The following is a 20,781-nucleotide window of genomic DNA, read 5'->3' as shown; positions in this document are numbered from 1 at the left end:
AATATATTCAAGAACGATAAGTCATGAACTAATCCATATAAAATACATTACACCACTAACACGCTGAACATAATTAATTAATATGACTTAAATAAAGACCCCAAAGCAAAATTGAATTGGATTCGAAGAGCTTTCGACCAATTTTTTTAACATACAAACTATCTATTATATAAATATAATAAGATAAGAATTAAACTCCAAAAGTTATTGATTAAGAGTACATAACACACATTTAGTAGAAGTTGTTAATTAAAATCAAAACATTTCACTACAAGAAAAATTCAATTTATCTACGCACGAAATCCGTATGTAACAACAAGGTAAATCAACATTATCTACGGATACTTTGTCCGTGGGTAACGAAAACAACAGTTACCCACCAACTATAATCCGTAAGAAATGTTAAAATTATTTTTAAATTTTTAATTATTATTTGAATATAGTTTTTTATTTTCAATTATTATATATGCTATGACAATCATAACTAATGTTAGAACTAAAGTGAAGTATTTGAGACTCGAAACCAAGTCCCTTCAGAAATGTCCATAAAAGCTTTAACCATTACATAAGTCAAGTTTTATTATCATGTTATGATTATTATTATACTTATGAGTATGATTATCAATATTAATATAATTAATAAAATAAAAATTAATAACATTCTTCATATATTTAATATCATTATTATTATTAATATTATTAAATATTATTAATAATATTAAATATTATTAATATTTTTAAATATTATTAATATTTTTAAATATTATTAATATTTTTAAATATTATTAATATTATCAAATATTATTAAATATTTTTATTTTTATTAAATATTATTAATATTATAAATAATGCTAATTTTATATATATTTTTATTAATAGTATTTATATTATTAATGTTATTATTACTAATATTATTAATTTTGTTATATTACTAATATTATTAATACTATTATTATTATTATTATTATTAATATAATAGTAATTATATTATTTAAATTATTATATTAATATTATTAATTTTATAATATTAATAATATGTATAAATTAGTTATGGTTATTATTATTTATGAATATTAATTATGATTTTATAATTCTTCATATTATATTAATATTTTTAATATTATGTATATAATTATTATGATAATAGTTGGTAGGTAATAGAGATCCGTAGGTGATAGTTTGTAGGTAATAGAGATTCGTGGTAATAGTTGGTAGGTAATAAATATCCGTAAATAAAAGTTGACAGGTAATAAGATTCGTGGATAATAGTTGGTAGATAATGCTGAATTTACCTATGAATTCAGAATTTGTGGGTAATATCCGTAGATAATATTATTCGTAGGTAATGTTGAATTTATTTACGGATTCAGATCCTTATGTAAAAATCCAGAGATAATACTATTTTTTTTTTTATGTTTCTTAATATGTACACTACAAGAAAACACTCTATTACTTTTCTCATCTCTTCTTTATATCTTATTATTTTTCTTATTTTTTTTTCTTCTTCATTTCATCTCCAAATGTGCCTTCACCGTCGCTGCTCCACCTTTTCCGCCACTTCAATCAAATAGAACTGACATCTAGCTTAAAGAATGCAAACAATTTAATGGGTATAAGCTCCAATCAGAATAAATATAGAAAAGCTAAAATTAGATATTTTCCTCTTATTTTGCATTTATGCTAAATGAAAATTTCTTTTACATCAATCTTCCATTCTTTAAACACAACTTCATTTCTTTGGTTACATAAGCTTCATAAGACAAATGATGAACCCAAATTACATCTCTAAGATCTACTAATTGGCCAGTATGTAGGTAAATTGTAAATTGTTGAACTAGTAAGTCATTAATTAAACCACATCATAATATATCTCTATTAAAAGTTGAAAATTTCACACCCTACCTTAAAAAAATATAAATTAATATAACTCCATTGACATTATATATGAATCTCTAAACAAATAAAACAAGATCTAAACAAAAACTACAAACTCATAAGTTCCAACCTCCTATGACATCCATGAGAACAAACAACAAACTCACTCACTTGACAAGCTAAAAAGAAAAAGTTTTAAACACATACAACATTGTAATGCCATTTCCTGTTCGATAACCTCAGAAATATTTATTATATATTATTATATATATCTAAATATTATTAGCTTATATATTTGACTTAATTAAGCAAGAGCAAGGGGTGTCAATTTTTTTGGCCACCGGCCTGCATCTCATTATAAAGTATGATCTCATTTCTTTCATTTGTCGATGTATATTTCTTGCTTTTTGACATAGTTAAAGGAACTAATAAGGACATAAATATTTTAACACTAACTAATGAAATTGTGGACCTAATTAACCGAAAGCACTTGGGTACCACCATTGCACACATCACCCATCTCTAATTCCATTTAGATGGCTCATCATAATCATACAAATGGGCAAAGCAAAGAAAGAGAAGAACACCACAGAGATGAAAGAAAGAATAAGAGGCCAATACAAAATAACTGGTCTCTCTCAACCAACATTGCACCAGTGCCTCCAATGGTCTTCTTCCACTCTTTTAATTTTTCTATGAAGGGATCTCTTGCTTTGTTCCAAAGTATCTTTTTTCTTTTTTCTTCCCAAAGATTAGATGGACTTACATTGAAATCATCACCGTTAAATACTGGAACTTAAATGTTTTTTATCAATAAAATTTATCAATCAAACATATAACTCAGCCAGTTAGATTTTTTTTTAACTTTTCGTTAATTGATTTGGGAACCGTAGTATCACCAAATATTTAAAAATGTTTTTATTTTTTAAATAAAAAATTAAGAATTCAGTTTCCAATATGAACTTTCTGTCAAGCAATCAGATAACATTTATAAAAATGAAAGAACTTAACATACATTACATTTTGTGATAAAATTTCATCATAAAAGTCTTTTAACAAATTTTATTCATAGACAGAAAACCCTGACATTGATTGTAGATAAAGTAATTTAAAACCAATGTTTTTAAATTAATTGACTAAAATTTAAAATGAGTGAAATCTATATTATGAGTAATCAATTAGGATGTACACAGAGTTTAATATCTGATTAAATTTTAATTCAAAATAAAAAAATTTGTTGAAATGGCATTTGAGTTGAGGATGCAATTCTATATCTTGATGTTGAATTTTCGAATGCTGAGGTGTTTAGGGTTTAGGTGAATGTACTCTGTCAACTAGGGGTAATTTATTTTAAAATTTTGTTAAATTTTACTTTAAAATATCCATGCTAAAAATAGTTAATGTGTTCTTATAATGATACAGTAATACTATAATACAAATACAAATGAATTTATTAAAATAAACTAATATAAATATATTTATACGGTAGAGACCGAACGGTCTCAGGACATCTCAGTATATAATATCGACTGATCACTATGTGTAAAATGTATTAAGGTAACAAGATATTAACATATTAAATTGTATGGAAATTAGAGGTCCAAAAGTTAAAAGGTCCATCATAGATGCAACAGTCAAGATAAAATTTACGTTATTATTATAATATTAATTACACCTAAATACTGTTGAATACGGTCTTTTGACTATGATGAGTTATTTTTTTTTTGTTTTTATCAAAATGAGGTCCGTTTAAAAAAAATTACAAATTTAGGCAAGTCGTGCCTAATTGGGACGACTTCATATGCAGAAGTCGTCCCAATTAGGCATGACTTCTGCCATGTCATACTAAAGTCGTGCCAACTTGGTACGACTTCTGCCCTGTCGTATTGAAGTCGTGTCAACTTGGCACGACTTCTGCCCTGTCATATTGAAGTCGTGCCAACTTGACACGACTTCTGCCACGTCATAATTTTTTATTTTATTTTTAATTTTATTGTTTATATATTAGGTAGTAAGTTATGTAATGTTAAAAATTAATTTCTTCTCATCATTACGTGTTCTGTAAAATCATTACTTCTCAAGCTATTTATTTTGCAAATTCACAACAATAATTCTCTATTTATTTTCCAAATACAATAATTTTTCATTTATCTATTTATTTACAAATTCAATAACAATTTCCTTAATTTTTTAATTAATCAAATAATCAAGTTATTGTAATACATTACCGTAAAAAATGATCCATACACGATTATCCAAATTTTTGTTCCTTAAAACTAACACTCTTAGAAAATTATGTATCAAATTAATTTTTAACATTACATAACTTACTACCCAATATATAAACAATAAAATTTAAAAAAATAAAAATATGACGGGGCAGAAGTCGTGTCAAGTTGGCACGACTTCTATATGACAAGGTAGAAGTCGTGTCAAGTTGGCACGACTTCAGTATGACATGGCAGAAGTCATGCCTAATTTGAACGATTTCTGCATATGAAGTTGTGCCGAATTGGCACGACTTGCCTAAATTTGTAATTTTTTTTTAAACGGACCCAATTTTGGTAAAAACAAAAAAAATAATCCCATCATGGTCAAAAAACCGTTGAATACTCACTTGAACGTTAGATAACTTTTTGCATGTGTACTCTTGATCGAGAGTCAAAATCCAAACATTAGGAAAGGAAGAGTAGGAAAGAAAAGTACGATCAAAGAAAAAGAATCAATTGTTCACCCGGTAGTTGGTAGTTTTAGTGTCCAAGTCCCTCATACAACAACAATTTCAAATAATTTTTACAAATGTTTTAAAAAAATTCTGATAAACAATGTTTAATATCAAATCTTATAACTAAATATTTTATTATTATTATTATTATTTGTACTTAAAATATAAAACTTATTTTTTTTAAGGAATTAATCCTTTTTATTAAAAAAATCTAAGTTTAGAACCAAATTTTAGGAAAACATTACAGCCTAACACATGGACTAAATAAATACTGTTTGTAAGCTTTCGAGGATCAATAAGAGGTATATATCAATTGAAATTATTAGGATGGTTTCATAGTTGCTCTCACCGTGCTTCCTGTAGCAAATTTGTTAACTAAGCTTGATTACCTATTCTAAATTATTGTTAAGCCTTTGATTGGATTCATCTATAGTAAACCAGAGAATATATTCTATTATAAAAATGTTAAAATAATCTGTTAAGGTCCTTCTGGAAGTCCAAAGGGGCAGGAACACCAGAATATAGCTGCATGTTTACATGAAAGAACAAAGAACTTCTCACTCGTTCATTCATCCTAGTCGATATAATTTGGAAGTATTAGGAATTTACAATCAGTGTAAAGTTGAGAGTTAATGAGAAAAACATATCAGGAAATTCAAATATTTCAATGGAAGAACCCAAAATGAAGGAGAAAGATTTATGAGCGGTTGGCACAAGTGGTGTCCAATCAAAGCTTTGGGCTACACCAACTTTTCAGCCAAATTATGCAGTCAACATTCCAATTCCTACTTTAATTGCTTTAATCATTTCTTCCTATCTAAAACCTTCTGCATAATCTCCTCCGTTAAGCCTCCAAAAATCACGCCACTGGTTTTCCAAGTAAATTGTGTCCATCTTTTCTAGAGTGTTCTCCACCAGATACAACAGCCACTATTATTTTTCTTTTGTCTCTTTCATACTAAATATTTATCACTTGCTTATCTACAAAAAATTGTTTGCTACATAAAAAATAAAAATACTGTTATTTTGTATTTAACTGATTACTGTTCAATACCATCTCTAATCCTAATTATTTTAATAAACATATGCAATAGTTTTTTAATTATAAGAAGTAGAAAGTCACTTTTCAGTAGATACAACCTTTTCTAAACCGTTCAGAATCTCAAACTTGATGCCGAAAGACTAATTAGGTAGCTTTGAATTGAGTTTAAGTTTCATGGAACGACAAAATAAGGTGAGAGTAAAGTTCCTTTGAATGTGTTTGGGATATGAGGATGGAGTAAAACAAATACACACTTAAACTGCGACACATAAACCAGTTTGAAGATGTATCATTCATTGACAGGATCCATCAATAACTTGTGACCCTTAATTTGTCTTTTTTCTTTTAAATTACACAGTTGATGGTTATTATTAACCTACTTATTCATTCCGTCCATACCTCTCTCTCTTTTCTGAAAATCGAACCTTACATTTTTTGATCCAACTCCACTGATATCTTATTCACTACTAAAAAAATATTAAATAAAAACAAATTTTAAAAAAATATATTATTTTTTTTTATATTAAATAAATTAAATATTATTTTAAAAATTAAAAAAATTATTGATATCTAAATTAGTTTCTTCTATTGATAAATAGTTTATAAATTGGTACCTAATTAATTATTTAGATTTTAAAATTGGTATTTAAAACATTGATATCTAATTAAATACCAATTTAAAAATTATTTATTAATAATAAAAACTAATTTAGATACTAATAATTTTTTTTAAATAAATAGTATTTAATTTTATCAATAAAAAATTATTTTTTTTTTAAAAATTGATTTCTGTTTAATAATTTTTTTTTAATGTTTGGTTTTATTTATTCAAACTCTTCCCTTTCCTATAGTGAATTTTAGTTAAACAACATTATACAATTTTAAGAAAGTATAGGATTTTTCTATAGGGTTTTTATGTAAATTTTTAGAAAGTATTAATTAAACAATCTTACAAAATACGAATTTTTTTTAATAACGAAAGACTCCATTGTCAAAGTTGAAAAGTGTTGCTGAGTAAAATTAAAAGAATAATAAAAAGACAAATCACAGTATGATTGATAAATATAGCAAATAACCTATAACAGAAAAACATCCACATTACTTTATTTCACCTATTATATTTACTAGACCCCACTTCATCATGCAGTTGAACTGTTATCATGCTTTACCTCTTAGTTGCATCCACTTTAATCAACAGATTATTAAATTGACTGTGATTATTAAAGAAAAGTGATTTATATGTCCCCATGTATAAATAAAACAACTTAATGGCCCCTAATGTCACACAACCAATTCCATTATTAAAGGGATAAGCATCAACCCAACCTTGCAAGCCAACACAACTAAATTTAGTTTAATTTCCTGTTGTCAAGCTCTGCAATTTACAAGAATGTTTCAGGGAAGAGGCAGTGCATTATCTTTGGTTTTGGTCACTGTGATTTCTCTACTGTGTCTGTTGGTTCTTGTAGAACGTGCTAATGCAGCAACTTACACAGTTGGAGGACCTGGAGGATGGACCTTCAACACTGATACTTGGCCCAGTGGAAAAAGGTTCAGAGCTGGTGATGTCCTAAGTAAGTAAATTTAACTACCACTCCCCTCACTGGAGAAAGCTAGTTTTAACTTATTTATCAAATCTTACTTATGTTATAGAATTTTAACAAATTTTTTACAAAATAGTAAGACTTAGAAAATGTAATATTCTTACTCTCATCTCACTTTGTTAACTTTGTCAAAGTTGTTAAAAAAAAATATACATGCTCAATGTGGTAATTGTTGCAGTCTTCAACTATGACTCAACGAACCACAATGTGGTTGCTGTTGACAAGAGTGGATACAACAGCTGCAAAACACCAGCGGGTGCAAAAGTGTTCAGATCAGGGAAGGATCAAATCAAGCTAGCAAGAGGACAGAACTACTTCATATGCAACTATCCTGGTCACTGTGAATCTGGGATGAAGGTTTCCATGAATGCAGTGTGATAATGTTGAACACTTCTTGAATTGAAGTAGTTAATTATCAATTAGCTTGCATTACTAAATGTTAGTGTGATGTTTGTATATGTTAATCACAATTTGTGAAGCAAGTAAAGAGTGAGCTGTGATGTTTGTATATGTTAATCACAATTTGTGAAGCAAGTAAAGAGTGAGCTGGCTTTGTTGATGGTTCAGTTTGGTATGTTTGTGTGGTGAGAGTATAATAATGGTGCATTAGTCACGGACTCTTCTTACTAAACATTGGTTCTGCATATTTAAAATTACTCAAGTCTGAGAGCCAATTATCTGAGTCAGTGTGTCAGTGTCACAGTGTTTGGTTGTATTTTAAAAAAATTGTTTCCTCAATAAATTAAATTTGCTACATCCTCCACTAACCAAGAATGACGCAATTTTTTTTTTTGTTAGAGTTAGCTTTGAGATTTTTAATAGCATATATATATATATGGACAACTATTATATATAAAACTGTTATGAGTGATCATAAATCTACCCTAAACCATTTTACTCAAAGCATGGCGAATTGTTGCTGGTAAATTAGTATTTTCCTTAGCATGTTCTAGATGGATCTCAATCGGTTTCAACCCTCATACTCATAAATTAAATTCACTAACTTATTTCTTAATTATTAATTTAGGTTTGTCCATAAATAGTCACTCTAATATAAAAGATCCAGTAATGGCAAGTTTGTAGTCAATCAACCAAAACTGTTATATGTAGACGTGTTGTATTATATGATTTATGTACTAAACAATCAAAATTAATGAACATTTTGATATTTTAATTGAGTCATTCTATTCAATTTTGTTATGTTTTATCTTGCTAACAGCTTCTTCCTGCACCCTCCGTATCTTCTCCCACCTATATAAATTTTTGTATTTTCAAAAATATCCCTCTATAATATTTTGGATTACATAATTCAAAAGTCTTTATTTAAATTCGTAATTAGCTTCTAGATTACATAATCCAGAAGTTTTTTTTAAGATGCATGATTAGTTTCTGGATTACATAATCCAGAAGGTTTTTTTAGCTTTCGGATTATGTAATTCAGAAGTCTTTTTACAAATACGTATCCGGATTACATAATCCGGAAGCTACTCTATGAGGTGACACAAAAAAGATAAAAATTTATTTTCACATTTTATATGGAGTGTTAGAAGAACATATGGAGGTGCAGGAAGAAAGAGTCTGCCAACAGTAATGTGCTATTTGAATGGGCCAAGGTCACAAAATGAAAGGAGACGGCAGGGCCTCATATTTTGGGTTAAGCAAACTCTTTCTATACTCAACCTTTTTGAATCTGCCCATTTTTAAATTTCCAAAAATATCCTTTTCAGTAAATGAAAATCCAGAATTAAAAATAAGACATTTCAGAAAAGCAGATTGAAAAGAAATTATTGTGTTCCAGTTTTAAAATAAAATTCCAAAATCAAAATTACATCGAAAACAATTCTACAATACAACATATTTGTTCTGGAAAAAAAATCTAAAAACATATTTCAAAAAAAGAGATCCAAAATGTATTTTTATATGTACAACTATTTTATATAAGGATATTTTTGTCTTTTTAGACTGAAATCTGGTGCAACTATACCGTGTAGGAAGTAATTGCCTTTGGGTTAACACAACTGCGACTCAAATAAACTAAGCCCATGATGTGATAGGAAAGGACATAAAAAGAGAATGAACCCTGATATTCACACATCTTGTTTAATATTTTTTACATTTGTTTTACAGAAGTATCTTGACGGGAATTAAATAATAACAGTCAATATTAGCTTTGTTTATTTATTCTATATTTAATTTATTTTTTATTCGTACAAATGAATAAAAAAAAAGTTAAATTTCAATTTTGGGTCTTTATTTTAAGTTTGCTCTCTTCTTTTTTTACTATTGTAATTTTCATATTTTTAAGAAAATATTACCTTTCATATGGTTTTTAATTTTCATATTTTTAATTTTAATTATTTTGTATTCAATTGAACTCTGGACGTAATATAATTATTTAAGGTTCCATCAAGGAATGGTTTAATTTCTTAAGATATAAAATAAAAATGATGAACATATTTAAAATTAAGGATTAAATAAAATAAAAAATTTCTCATCTATAATATGTACAATGAAAATAAATTCTAATTACATCAATGGATATATAAAAAAATATGAGAAAAACAAAGTTGTGGCAGAGAAAACACCTATAGTACCTAATTGGAAGATGATACAGAGATAAAAGAGTACGAACAAGGTCAGAAAGAAATTTTTACATAAAAGGTTTACAGAGGTATAAATGGGAGACAAGAGAAAAAGTGAAAGGGATGACAGAAGATTAAAAGAGATAAGAGAAGGGAAACAAAACAATTGCCTCTACTGTTAAGGTTATGTTAAGGAGATAATTAAATTTTAGCATGTTTGACATCAACCTCGATATAAGGTTAAGCTTAAGTTAAGGAGCTAATTAAATTTTAGCTTGTTTTACATCAATCTCGATATCATACTAGAAAAAGAACATAAAATTGTTAGGTGGAGTGAAGATTGGAAGAAAACAATTAGAGTATGTATGTTAAAATGTGTTGATGATATCCTCCTTAACTTTGAAAGGAGTTTTGGGATGCTTTGAGGTGATATCGGGATTCAAGGTTAATTTTTACAAAAACAAATTCAAAGGGACCGAGGCAAACAAAATTTAAATACAAATGAAATTTAAATATACCAATTTGTTGCTAGTTTAAATTGCTCAAACATGTCAATTCCCTTTACATACTTAGGAATCGTAACTCAAAGAGGGCACAAACATGATATTATGTACTCGATAAGATTAGGAAGAAACTAACTCGATGGAAGGGTAAATATTTAACTTTTGTTGAGAATGTTTGTATGATAAAATCTGTAATTTCAGTTCTTCCTTTATTCTTTTTATCCTTCTTTAAATACAACATTGGTAGTAAATGAAATTAGGAAAATCCAAAAACAATTTGTGGGATTGGACCAGTACAGAAAAAAAATCTCTAGAGTGAACCTACATACAATATGAAAATCAAAAGAATTAGGTGGATTAAAATTAAGAAATGTCTAGAGTTTTGATGAAGCCTTGTTAGCAAAATGGAAGTGGAGATTCGCAACAGAGCAAAAAGGTATTTTGAAAGATAATTTACAAGATAAAGCTAAGTATGGAGATTAGAGGAATTTAAAATGTACACAATAATCTAAATATGAATCAATATAGTGGAGAAACGTGAAGAAAGTTTGTGGTGATGTAGAAGGACAAATCTGGTTTGACAATAAGATCAAATGAAGACTTGGAATAGGAAATAATATTAGATCTTGGATAGATAGGTGAAATAATGACATAAGTTTGGCAGAAAAATATCTCAGTCAATACAATAACTCCAATTTTAAGATGACTAGTGTAGTTGAACTGGGAAAATAGTACAACAATAAATAGGAATGGGAGTGCACCTGGATAAGGGACTAGTTTCGATAGGAATTACCGCATGGAACTATTCATGATGGACCTTAGAAATGTTAAGCCAAAATTAACTAAGTAAGATAAATGAGTCCGAAAAGAGGGAAAATCATGAAAATTTTATGGGAAATCAGCGTATAATATCCCGCACTATAACACAAACATCGAGATAGATAAGTTTTTCACATTAATTTGGAAAAGAGATGCAATTTCAAATGCAAAATATTATGTATGGAGACGACGTAAGAACAAAATTGCTACCAAAGAAAATATGGAAAAAAAATGGGTGTTCAATTAGTCTCAAACTTATGCCAATGGTGTCCGGAAGAGATAAAGTCCTCACGAAATTTGAATATAAAATTAGTTCAAGATGTGGAATCTATGTTACAAGTGGATAGGATCAAAACAACCTCACATAATTCTATTCTGATGCACTTCTACCAATTCAAATTTATAGGATTGACTAAAAGGCAAAATCTGATATGAAAAACTATGTGGTTAACAGTGATGAAAGAAATCTGGGACCATAGAAACAACTTGATATTTAAGAGTGTTATGCATTATGAGAATGAGATTTTTTGGACTTGCACAACTTAAAGGGTGAGCATAGATTAAAAATCTCAATAGAAAAACCTATTGTTCATATGTTAACTGGTGTATATGTCAGGAATCTTGTTTATCTAGTATAAAAGTGTTATACAGATACATGTCCTGGAACGGCGTGTTACTATGGCCAAAACATGTCTATAGGAGAAAAAACTAGTAACATGCTAATAAAAAATTTCTAAATTAAAATTCTCAAGCAGGTAGCTATATGGCCCAATGGTTAAGTTTTGACTAAAATTTGATATACATAATTTACAGTTAGTCATGAGGTTATATTTTCCCTAAGGCAATGGACCCCTAATACAAATGAGACAGTAGTTATGTGAAATCTACATGAACACACATATCAATTTATCCTATGTTTTTTAACATTATAGCAAAGCTTCTAGTATGATAATTGTTTAATGTGTACGAAAACAGGTATGCTTGAATTACCAACAATGACAAATTTCATACTCAACTTTGGAGTGAACTGAAATATAAAATGTTGGGAAGGCAACATGACATTTTCGTAACTATTGACTTTCTACTTGAAAACAAAGTTTACTTCATACTTAGTAATATTTTAAAAAGAGAGAATTATGGGGATGTAAGGAATGTGAGCTAAGTAGGAAGTTTGGTATGATAAGGTTAGAGTTATATTAGCTACCAACATGTAATTGGGTATGAGGTTGTAGTGCTAATATAGTTTTGGTTGACTTTTTGGTGTGAGATTTAGAGTAAGGGCTATAATTTTATCAAGATCCAAGGTAAATGCCAACAAGCCTACATAATATAACAACATTTGTTCTTTTTTTTAAAAAAAGAGTTTGACTATCCATAGTATTTATAATTTATTGATTTTTTTTCTGATTAAGAAAACTCGTTTTCAAATTAATATTACTATTCGACACCCATATTCTTTTTCTTTTTTCAATGGAAATAGGTTAAGCTACTCACACTAAGGTAACCGAGATCAAAATAAGTCATCATATAAATTTATAGAAAGTGAAAGGAACACTTTCATAACAATATATATATATATATATATATATATATATATATATATAATATCCTAGTGTGCAAGAACTCTTATTGAGTGTTTCACCATAAATCTATATAATTTAAATTATTAGTATATAATTTAAATTATTAGTGAAAATATGATATGAGTTGGATTGACACTAAACAAGATACACAACATTTAAGGAGGCTTAAGGTCATTTCAATGGAGGATAATGCCATCCAAATGAAAAACCAAACTCATATAAACAATGAGTGTCATGTCCTTAACACAAACATATGGCGGAATTGAAAGGAAAACAAGAACAACTTCAAGAACATGAATAGAACACAATTGAAAACATGTAATTACTAAAACTGGGCAGAATTGAATATAGGAAACAAATCTATCGATTAAAATCAACCAAAGAACACAATGAACCGATTAGAAACTCAAGAACAAAACTAAACGGTACAAATTGAAGAACAAGACTTAATAAGTAAAACTACCGAATGAAAACAGCAAAGAATGAAAGGAATGTGACTTAGATGGTTGAAGACCGGCTGAAATGGAATTGGAGAATGATCACGCCACTTGGTGATGGAGTTCCAAGATGAGTGAAGGAAAGTCGCCACGTGTATCTCTCCAAAAGCACACAAGATGAGACTATTGTAAGGAGATCAAAATCTCACAAATGCTCTCTCAAAATGAGTAGAGTTTCTTTATATCAATTATCCAAATCTTAATTTTACAAGAGCACACACCTCTATTTATAGCCTAAGAGGTGCTGAAATGTAAAGTTAATCAAATTCAAATTTTCCTCTAATGACACTAAATTTCGGCGCCAACTAGAGCATGAAGAAGGTGTGACCTCCTTTCTAGTTTTGGCACCTCCTATAATACACCTACACCCCCCCCCCTAAGTCACATGGACAATGTGACTTTATTTTATACATTCACACCTATTTATTTAATATCCACACCACCTATAACTATACAAGAGTAACAAGAAGAGTCATCATTTGATGCTCTTTTCCTAACGCTCTAGCCACGCTCCTAGTGATCATTTAGGCTTGGGCCCCTTCTTGGGCTTGGGCTTGAGCTTCCTCTACTTGGTTTCCATCAAAACATAAAGATGTTTGTTAATCTTAAGAATTTATACATATCATCACAAACTAGTTAAAACATTATGTTAAGTATATTACTTTAAGTGACACCACAAAAAAAAAGTTGATTTACCAACGAATCAAATTCGTAGGTAACAACAAAAATCTTTAGGTAAATCAACATTACTCATGAAAAAATAAATGTAGTCCATAGATAATTTACCTACAAAATATGAATCTATGGGTAACAGCAGTTCGTAGGTAATACCCACGAACACCAGTAGGTAATACCCACGAACTAGCAGATATTGAAGCCTAAAATGGATGGATACAATTGAAGAGCTTCACAAGCCAAACGAGCTTGAAACTTAACTGGCTATAACAAATATCATATTTAGTGTTAGAAAATGAAATATGTGTTTTTAATGTGTTACTACTTAAGAACTCAATAAATAAAAAGTTATAATAGGAGTCCATTGGAAACACACATACTAAAAAGAATATATTTTTTATTTCTTAGCAAGCTCCACCATATAAAAAGGTCATATTCGAGTTAATTTGGTCTTCTTTCACAATAATTGTCTATTTGCACATAATTAACAATTAACACATAACAATTTATAAATTACTTATCAAATTTATGGTTCCTAATAGTCCATCACATGAAGGAACAATTCACACAAATTAATTTAACCTATTCAGTCAAGTCATGAGCATATTAGGTTTTCAAAAGCCCAATTTCTTAGTCCAAATTGACTCTACATCCCCTATTGTAGGAACCACCAACTTTTCTACATTTAGAGAAGACAATAACGTCTTTGTGCAAGAGACCAACAATTGAAATATCCCTAATGGAACACAAGCTTATGCTATAAACAACAATGACAACTATAACAAAAATCACTAGCATAAGAAGACAATTAGTTTAATAATTTGTTCAAGCAAGTTAGATTAAGTTATACCTGATGTCTTATCCAAAATCACTAACTCTCGATGATGAATCACGAATCCCTAAATACATAAGGTGAAAAACAAAATTAAATTTCCACAAATGTTATATTTAATGCAAAAATAAATTTATCTATATCTTCTCCTCTTGCAATTCAAGAACTGATGTACAAAGGATAAAAATTAACAACCAACACAACTACTTATATCAATATATTTCTCAATACTGTATAAATGAAACCTTTGTATGTCTTCTTTGAATCGTCTATGCTTACGGCCAACACAACGGAGTTATTCGTTCGACATTTGTCAACGATAATGCAATCTGAAGCACTAGACAATAATGGGGCTTCAATGTACTTGCTTTGTAGAGCTCTCAATTAGGTTTTTCACTAAATTTTCGAAGTCGAGATTCGAGATTTAAGTTTACATTTACGAACACTAGATTAAGGATTTTTGTTTCACATATTAAAATCAAAAATTGGGGATTTCAATGTAGATTTTGAAACACACTAGATTTAGGTTGCAAATTTTAGAACGAAAGAGAGATTGAAAACATATTTTCCAAACAGAGAAATAACATGAACTTTAAAGTTTCATAAGTTCCATTGTTTGAGTTTTAGTTACATTTTAGAACTTAGAAAGTGTTTGAATTTCAATTTCTCACATCCTCACAGTTTGAATTTGGATTTGAGAACCATCATTGACAAAATATAAGTTAGAGTGTAGAGTGTTTCATTCTATTAAGCAAAAGAATGTTTCAGTAGAGTAATTCATCACTATGTTACTATAGTGAAAATCAATTCAAACATAATATTTTTTCTTTTATTTTTTAAAATATTTTATTTTACCTATAGATTAAGCATGACATCCACGGTAGAAAAAATTTCTACCACCTAACCGTCGTAGGTAATGTGCCCAAAACTTCAACTTTTTTTTTGAATTAATAACATTACAAGTTCTTGAGTAATTATCCATGAAAAAACAACTTTTTCTTGTGTGAATTTATTTCATGTAATTTCATTCATGGCAACTTCACATAACATACCAATCCAATTTCAATCACTACAATATAACATATCATAACGTCACCTTCTTAAAAAAACCTTCTTATATTAGTTAATTACTGCAATATAACATATCATAACGTCATCTTCTTAAAAAAACTTTCTTATATTAGTTACTTGAATATATCAATGAATTAGACTTCAAGAAAATGTCGCTGGAATAAAATTAGGTACCTAATTTTATTATAAGCGATTGTTTCATTTTCACTTAAAGCCGCAAATATCAAAATAATACCACTTTCTAATTTGTTTATTAATATCGTTTTAAGTATTTTACCTTATAATATACAGCATTTTTATAGGTGATATTTATTACTATTTTTAATTTATAGTGATTTTATATCTTCTATATTTAGTTTTTTTTAACTAGTAATATATAATTAAAATCAATAATAATTGAATTAATAATTTAAAATAATATTTTAATATTATTAATATTTTTGAAGCATAATTCCCATTAAACGAAACGAAGGGTAGAATCCTTTATAGACAATTTAAATATGCAACTGAGTCTTATAAATGACAAAGTGGCTTTGCTGTCTCAATCTACTGAAATTTAGCTATTGTCACTGATTCGTTCCGAATTAAAATTAGAGATTAAAAAAAGAAGGAAGGAGAGAAAAAAAATTAATAATTTAAAATATTATTCACACCGTCAAAGTATCCATCACAATTTTTTTTTTATGAGCAAAAGGAAGTATTCATTACCATATCATTTTAATTTAAACATTTTTCGAAAATGGTTGTTTTAAGCTAAACAATGTTGCTAAGAAAATAAAAACACAATTAATTTTTAATTTTTAAGTGTATTATAAGTATTTCTTGCCTAAATTTAGATTTAACTCAATTCTGGGTCTAACTCAATTTAATAGAGCATTTTATAAGATGAAAATGGTGTGAAACTTGAATTTATAAGTGTTGCATCTTATGATAGACAATAAGCGGTTTAGAAAGGTGACGCATATTATTATATTTAATTTATAATGATTATATACATTTTAATTTATAATGATTATATACATAACTTATACTAATTTTTAATTAGTTAGTGCATTGCATATGCTATTAGTTTTATTATTTCAAGTCGTGTAGAATAATATATACATACATTGTTAACTAGTAATCTATATTTTAATTTTGGTTATAATTCTTATATATTTATATTTACCACGTTCTTGCATTTTATTTAACCTTGTTATCATGCCTAGAATAAATAAAATTGGTATTACAAGATTTATTTTATAAAATTGTAATTTATTTTTTTGTAAATATTATTATATCACATTATTTTTAAGATTTTTACAATTTTTTTAAAATACAAAAGACTTACATTCTCACTAATGTTTTATTTTATCATTGACACAAAAATATATTTTTAAAATAGATTTTTTTTTTATTCTTATAATTTCGATTTTTTTTTTACATGTCAACATATTCCAATGATTAGGTCTTATAAAATTTAGATTTAATCTTATAATTTATAAGTAAAGATGCTTTAATGAATGTAAGAAGCATCTGAATTAAGAAGTAAATATTATAAAACTTCTATATTAAAGTGTTGACGTATCACAACAAATTTCAGATCTTAAATTTTTAATACGACACTTAATAAAAAATAAAAATTATTTTTTATTACGTAATAAAAAAATTAGATAAAAATATATATAAGATCTTAAAAATATATAATTTATCTTCTCTCGTGTTCAACACACATAGCAGGTTGAAGAACATTTTACACGTTCTCCACCATGTCTTGGTCAAACAATTTTACCAAGAACCCTGGCCAGCCAAGTCAATTTCTGGTACTAAAAGATCATTTAAACTACCTATGATTATTCTTTCTCTTAAATCTTTATATTATATATTATATTGTTATAAACTATATTAAAGAATAATTAAAATTTATTTATGGTACAAAAGATATTAATTTATTCTTTATTTCTATAATTATAATAAAAAATTATATAAAAAAATTCAATTTTAAGAAAATTATTATATTTGTTTTTTCTAAATTGTATTGAATACTAGAATTATTATAGATAAAAAAATATTTTTTAAATTAAACACTTCATCATATATAATAAGTGTAATGAGTGTATTCAATATGTAAATTGGACATAAACATACCATTTAAAAAAGCGTGATTAACTTTTTAACTTATAATTTACAAAATATTGGTGAGAATAAATATCTAAATACAAATATGAGTAATAGGATTTAATTTTGATGAATTTTTATCCTTCCAATTAATTAAAGAACCCTCACAAACATAATTTTTAAAGGAATAAAACCAAATAATTTTTAATTACATTATGAATTATTATATTGAATTAGATTGTTTTGGTACAAACAAAGAACATATCAAAGCCGTAAAAGAGGGTTGTAAAAATGCAGGACGTTTGGTGGTTGATAGAGTCGATGAAGAAGAACAAAAACCAAAGCGATATTTATTATTAAGAAAGAAATATTATTTATTATTATTCTCATTCGTAGTCTTCGTCACGGCTTGGCCGTAACGTTAACGATTATACAATAATTCTTTAATTAGTCTTCGCCGTCCATTATGGACAAAATAAAGCTATTAAGGGAAACCACCTCCATCTTCACTACATTTACCAACATGCCATTCGTCACTATCCTTTTTTTTTTATCAGCTTCTTCACTATCCTTGGCAAATGCATTTTTTATGCTTGCTTTTCTAAAGATGTCTCTTCATTGAAAATATCTCAAAATAAAAAAAAAATCACATAAAATTATAAAAAGGATTCATTAATCAAATTTTAAATTTACCTATTTTTAAAGTTTAAATTAAAATTAAATTAATATGATAAACAAAATATTTATCTATATATAGTGCATTCAATAATAAGAATCTTTAATTTTTTAAATAAGCATTAAACTAGATATATGTTTTTAATATAACATATGTTTTCATTTTCATTTGATAATTTATACTTTTATTTTCTTAATTCAAACCGTTAGAAAGAAACCCTTTTAACCTTCTTTTAATTAAAAATTTGTACATGGAAGATCCTGATTAAAATTATGCTTCTAGTGAACTTTTTACCATATATATACATGTTATTTAATTCTTCAAATCTAATTGGGAAACATAAACTGTTCCTTTTTTATTCATGTATTTTTAAAAGTTCTTTCATGCAAAGCTTTGGATAAGTTTTGAGCTAAAATGTTATTTAATTAAAATATTATTTATGATTTAATCTGGTTTGAAATAAAAAATTCAAACTATCTAATTCAAATTAATAAAATGTGTTTAAAGTTGAATTGGATATATAATCCAGTTTTATTATCGAATCAATCTTAAATTCATACATTTGCTTTGAATTGTCTTCTAAATCTAATTCAAAATATTGGGTTTTTCATTGGTTGGATTTTTTATTTTTTAATTGAATGTGCACCTGAGTGATTATTATACCGATAAAAGAAAAATATCGTTGACTTTAGTTTAATCGAACATTCAAGGCTAACGTGGGTGGAGAGCAACCGGGTCTAATATCAAGCTTGGGCAGATTCTGTTGGCAAAGCATTTCCTCATATATTCTGAACCCATATCTCCCCCACCAAACCCAAACCAAAAGCAAAACTCCATTGGAGAAAAAAGAGAGTTATGGACAGAGAACAAGAGGAGATGCAGTTCCTGGGGTTCTGTGGCGTCTACAGAGAATCCTACAATATCATATTTGCATGCAGAAAGATCTTCAGCAAGATCACCCTAACTCTAATCCTTCCTCTCTCCTTCATCTTCCTCATCCACATCGAAGTCTCCAACATCCTCTTCAGCAAGATCATTAAAAATTCACAACAAATGATGGAAACCCCACAAGACACACCCCAGTACCACAACCTCTCCAACATGCTCTCTTCCGAATGGGCCACCTTGATGCTCTTCAAGCTCTTCTACTTCACCTTCCTCCTCATCTTCTCCCTCCTCTCCACCTCAGCAGTCGTATACACCGTCGCCTCAATTTACACCGAAAGAGAGCTCACTTTCTCCAAGGTCATGACCGTCGTTCCCAAGGTTTGGAAGAGACTCATGGTAACCTTTTTGTGCACCTTCGGGGCCCTTTTCGTCTACAACGTCATGGCAGTGTTTGTTTTCATCATATGGGCACTTACAGTCGGGGGAAGGAGTGGTGGAGTTGGGATTTTTGTGGTACTGACGTTCTTCTATTTCGCCGGGTTTGTCTACTTAACCGTGGTTTGGAATCTGGCTAGTGTTGTGACGGTGTTGGAAGAGTCGTGTGGGGTTGGAGCCATGGTGAAGAGCAACGAGTTGATAAGGGGGAAGATGGGTTTATCCGTACTCATATTCTTGAAGCTCGTGGTTTCCTTTGGGTTGATACAATTTCTGTTCAAGAAAACGGTGGTGCATGGGTGGAGGCTAGGGTCTGTAGACAGAACACTTTATGGGATCGTGTGTTTGGTGCTGTTCTCTCAGTTGTACCTGTTCCAACTTGTGATCCAAACGGTGCTCTATTTCGTTTGCAAGTCCTACCACCATCAGAATATTGATAAATCTGTTTTGTCAGATCACCTTGAAGTGTATCACGGAGAGTATGAGCCTTTGAAGGTCAAAGATGTTCAGATGGAAGAGTGCCATGTCTGATAGCTGCTGCATTATTATGTGTATATCTGCTATATATACTTTAATTTCTGGTGCCATAACAAATATCTTCCCTTGTTGTCAAATTAAATCAAGCAGATATGTCAGATTGAATGAATCGATCCACAACATTAATTATCTCCAGCCTGTGCCTTAATTAATCTCCTTTTGCGATGTCTGTTAATAAATTCTTGTGACGGTCTTAATTTCTAACCAATAAATATATATATATATATATATGTATGTATATATACACAAGATATCTAAAATATTAATACCGAAAAACACTCACTTAATAATTTTATTTACTATAATAATAATAATAATAATATTTTAAATTTTTTAAAAA

General features: G+C 28.3%; 2 protein-coding genes across 3 annotated transcripts; both read left to right on the top strand.

Moving 5' to 3' along the window:
• The first annotated feature begins 6,924 nt into the window (after window positions 1-6,924).
• Window positions 6,925-8,000, top strand: LOC137821918 (basic blue protein). Of its 2 annotated transcripts, XR_011082899.2 has the most exons (3): window positions 6,925-7,216; window positions 7,425-7,688; window positions 7,741-8,000. XR_011082899.2 is itself a non-coding variant. In XM_068626722.2 (2 exons), the coding sequence occupies exons 1-2, from the start codon at window positions 7,033-7,035 to the stop codon at window positions 7,622-7,624; spliced, it is 384 nt and encodes a 127-aa protein (XP_068482823.1). In that variant the 5' UTR covers window positions 6,925-7,032; the 3' UTR covers window positions 7,625-8,000. The 2 variants fall into 2 exon arrangements, 1 of the variants encoding a protein (XP_068482823.1); XM_068626722.2 differs by having other exon boundaries at window positions 7,425-8,000.
• Window positions 8,001-19,205: 11,205 nt separating this feature from the next.
• On the top strand, window positions 19,206-20,576 carry LOC137820969 (uncharacterized). The gene has a single exon (XM_068625331.2). It carries the CDS (start codon window positions 19,437-19,439, stop codon window positions 20,433-20,435), a length of 999 nt encoding a protein of 332 aa, XP_068481432.1. The 5' UTR covers window positions 19,206-19,436; the 3' UTR covers window positions 20,436-20,576.
• The last annotated feature ends 205 nt before the right edge of the window (window positions 20,577-20,781 follow it).

The sequence above is a fragment of the Phaseolus vulgaris genome, chromosome 9, assembly GCF_051622355.1.
Source record: "Phaseolus vulgaris cultivar YP4 chromosome 9, ASM5162235v1, whole genome shotgun sequence".
Taxonomy (NCBI): Eukaryota; Viridiplantae; Streptophyta; class Magnoliopsida; order Fabales; family Fabaceae; genus Phaseolus; species Phaseolus vulgaris.
This window is presented reverse-complemented; position numbering and strand designations above follow the sequence as displayed.

Coding starts and splice junctions, on each gene's coding strand:
- LOC137820969 (XM_068625331.2), top strand. CDS start 19,437: ATGGACAGAGAACAAGAGGAGATGCAGTTCCTGGGGTTCTGTGGCGTC.
- LOC137821918 (XM_068626722.2), top strand. CDS start 7,033: ATGTTTCAGGGAAGAGGCAGTGCATTATCTTTGGTTTTGGTCACTGTG. Junction 7,217..7,424: donor CAGAGCTGGTGATGTCCTAA/GTAAGTAAATTT, acceptor TAATTGTTGCAG/TCTTCAACTATGACTCAACG.